The sequence below is a fragment of the Vespa mandarinia genome, chromosome 5 (assembly GCF_050613455.1).
Source record: "Vespa mandarinia isolate Hongniang chromosome 5, ASM5061345v1, whole genome shotgun sequence".
Taxonomy (NCBI): domain Eukaryota; kingdom Metazoa; phylum Arthropoda; class Insecta; order Hymenoptera; family Vespidae; genus Vespa; species Vespa mandarinia.
In genome coordinates, this window is record NC_140814.1 from 4,918,569 (window position 1) to 4,922,500 (window position 3,932).

General features: G+C 30.5%; 1 protein-coding gene across 1 annotated transcript in view; it reads right to left on the reverse strand.

Annotated features, from left to right (window-relative positions):
• Positions 1–817: 817 nt before the first annotated feature.
• Positions 818–3,932, reverse strand: part of LOC118441845 (Kv channel-interacting protein 4) — a 29,911-nt gene continuing 26,796 nt past the window's right edge. The window contains exon 8 of the mRNA XM_085657133.1: positions 818–1,425. Within this exon, the coding sequence (XP_085513259.1) occupies positions 1,315–1,425 (111 nt within the window). The 3' untranslated portion in view covers positions 818–1,314. The remainder of the gene's footprint in view (positions 1,426–3,932) is intronic.

Here is a 3,932-nt window from a genome sequence, read left to right on the forward strand (position 1 = left end):
CTTGTTCTCTGCTATCGCGATGATAAGTACGATTTTTTAAAGAACTATAAAATGTCAGTTCTATATGCGTGATTCTCTCGTTGACTTTTTTATTTTTTTGTTGTATTTTTTATATTTTTTGTATTTTTTTTTCCTTTTTCCTTTTTCTTTTTTTTCTTTTCTTTTTTTTTTTTTTTTTTTTCTTTTACATAACGCAACACGTAACACGTTTTTCTCTCAGTGTAGAGATGCCATTTTAAACGGGATAAATTATTGAGCGCTCTTGTAAATTCGTTTAAAAAATTCATCAATCTTATACATCAACACGTTCGTATTGTCCATTGTCGATCAATAAACGAACGTTTCTCGATATTCGTTCTAATCCTTTACTCGTCACTTATAATTCCTTCTAAGACGACCAAAAATATCTTTACATACACATTGATAATCTTTTGGCATCCTTACTAAAATTCTCTTTGCGAAACTCCTCTTTTGTACGATTCAAAGTTCTTAAAGAAAAGGAGAAAAAAAAAAAAGAAAGAAAAAGGAACGAAAAACTAGAGAGGAAAGAAAAAAAAGAAAAGAAAAGAAAAGAAAATTTATATTATACATCGGCCTCTTATCTTTAAATTGTTCTCTCTCTCTTTCTCTCTCTCCCTCTCTCTTTCTTTTTTACAACAAATGAATTTTTTTTATTTTTTTTTTTTTATTTTTTTTTTATTTTTTTATTTTTTTATTTTTTTTTTTTTTCTTTACGTTCGCTTTTAACAAACGGACTTTACATGTAACACGTTTAAGATATATCGTTAAAATATCGTCGAAGTGAATTCCAAAATATCTCCTTCCATTGTTCATTTCTTATTTTTTTTTTTTTCCTTTTTTTTTTTTTTTTTCAACAACAACTATCGAAAGTGATTTTTCTTTTCTCTCTTCCTTTCTACCTTTCTTTCTCGTAGGATCTCAAAGAAAAGATACCCAATTCTATCCCCTTTTATTTTGTTAGCGAAGAAAATGTCTTAACGTTTTCCTTTGAAAATTCCCTGAAAATCTTTTGGCCGTTCTTCTATCGTTATATAAGACGTAACTTTCTTATTATCTTGTTCTATTTGTCTCCTACACATTTCTTTCTTGAAACGATCAATTCCAATACGACGTGCTAATAGCAAACGTCCAACCCATTTTTTTTTTTTTTTTTGGGACACGGAGATTCGAGTCTCCTCGTGAAAGGTGCTTCCTCTATTTCAGGAAGTAACGTACAATGCCAAACGGTCGATCTTCAGCCAAAGGACTCTGATCCCTTCAGGTCCATGGTGTGTATCGTGGTCGTGCCGAGTGTCAGAAGGCCGTGTCTAAAGCCGCCATACTCGTTGAAATATCCGGATCGGCTTGACAAGCTTCCAGAAATTCGGACAGTGTCACAACACCGTCCTTATTCCCATCCATTTTCTGAAACATAAATTTTGGGCTGTTAATAATGTGCGGAATGATTCGTTGATTTTAAAATAAATGATTTTATATACCGATGTGATTTTTTCTTTCTTTGTTTCTTTTTTTTTTTTTGCTTTTTTTTCCTCAAGAAAATAGATATTAATAAAATAAATTGTTTCACATCGATAATTGGTCATTAATCATTGATTCGTTGTTACTTAAATTAAAAAGAGAGAGAGAGAGAGAGAGAGAGAGAGAGAGAGAGAGAGCAGAGCAAATTTATAATTTATAATCATAAGATCCTGTGAATTATTATATCTCTAATAATACACTGGTCACTCGTCTCTCTCTCTCTCTCTCTCTCTCTCTCTCTAATGCATAAACTATAATCATTGGCTTAAGGTAATAGTTTGAAGCTGATAGAAAATGGCTGTTGAAGATGATTTTATTATAAGTCTGGTCTACTGGTTATCAAACACACAAGATTATATGCTCTATATTGTCTATTCGATCTTATGCAAGATGTAACTGAAAACGAGAAAATTATTTATTATACTAATATGTAACAAAATATTCATAAGCTCTTAACAAGTAAACAACGTTTTTCTATAAGATAAACAAAAGTAATTAATAATAAACGAAAAAATTAATAATAAATAAAATAAAAATAATCTCATTTAAAATTATTTAATTAATAAATACAAACTTTATATTAAGTCCATTCATCATCGAGATAGTTCTTAAATGGAAGAAAATTATTACGTACAATTTAAATTTTAATAAAATAATACTTTTATCTAAATCTAATATACAATTTGATTTCTTTATACGAAAAATATTGAAAGTTACGATTATAATGGATACGGTCAAAATCATTACGATTTGTATATCCATTGAAATTTCGAAGTACTTTCATTATATCAAATTTTGATTAGTTCCGCAGTTACCTATAGGAAAGTGTTAGTGTTGGTAGGTTGTTTATGAGATCCCGCAAAACGATCTAAAAGTCAGCTAGGATTCTTCGTGTTTGGTGTATAGGTACGTGAGATAAGCGGTGGATTTTGCGCCACCACTACTAAATTGTATGACGACAGGGGCGAATCGTGAAATTATTACCGTCCTTTCGCGATAAACAAAGCTCGGCCATGTACACCTCGGTGAAGTGCACTTTGTGGTGGTAGTGGTAGTAGACCATGTAGAATCGCTGTGTTCCGGTAGGCGTGGTTAATTGAAATCGCGCTTTACAACGAGTAACGGTCGATCATCGAAACTTCGGAAATTTCATTAAAGCTTACGACATATGTCACTTTTCAAACCCTTCGGGTTTACATTTTTTCCTTTTTTTTTTTTTTTTCTTCTCTTCTTTTTTCTTTTTTTTTTTTTTTTTTTTTTCTTTTGAAACACATCTTTTGCAAAGAAAATATTTACCCTTTGAAAAATCCTTTCGATGAAACTTTTACATTCTTACGATTAATTTTCTTTCTATTATAAAAATATTTCTCTTAAAAAGAATAAATATAGACAAATACGTTAACAACCAGTTTGTTTACTATTTCGTTTGTTTTAACATGATAAATTAGTTGGATCGTTTATTAAAACGAAACATTTATCCTTTAGTAATACAGAACGATGTGGTTATAGATTAAAGATTAAAACGGAGGATCTTTAACCATAGCAAACTGTTCTAAGGGAGCCTAAGATGGACACATAGAGTCATTGTATGCGATTAACGGATGATCGTCGAGCTTAAAGCCTGAATATATAGTCTATATATCATTTGGGTGTGATAACTCGTTTATGTAATATGCCTGTCAAAAAGATACTTTATTTTCACATGGCCCAGTTTTAGTAACATAAAGACCAACCATATTAGCTTTAGCAAAAGGCACAAGAAGGTTATTCATTCGTATTTAACATATGAAAGCCAATGTTCTGGTTAATGTACCGTCAAATAGCTAATTAAATATATCCATTCGATGTGTTAATTGAAATAAATTCACTCTCTCTCTCTCTCTCTCTCTCTCTCTCTTATTTTTTTCGTATCTTTTAATCAACTTAAACATATTTATAAAATGACATGTAATTTTATAAATTTTTGATTTACGATTTTCATCAATGAAATAAAATTTAATAAAATCATTGAATTAAAGAATTTTATCATTAACTCGTTAACAATATTCTTTTAATCTTCTTACGAATTTATTTTATCATTTTAATTTTAATACTTTGTAATTAATCCTAAAGAATTTCTTTCACGAAAGCTCCTACATAAGTTTGAATATATCGATGAACTTTCGAAAGGTGAATTACACGACGACAAATCTGACGATCAACTTGAGAACGAATCGAAGTATCCACTTTATCTACGACATATATAATCTATGAGCGTTTCGCACTTTGCGGTTCGGTCGACCACGCTAATTTGCTTTTACACCCGACGTTAACCGCGATCGGTTCGAGTTCACAGTTTGCATAATTAGATGTCTTTGGTGTGTCGTCGAGCGTAATTTTAGTGTGAAATCAAT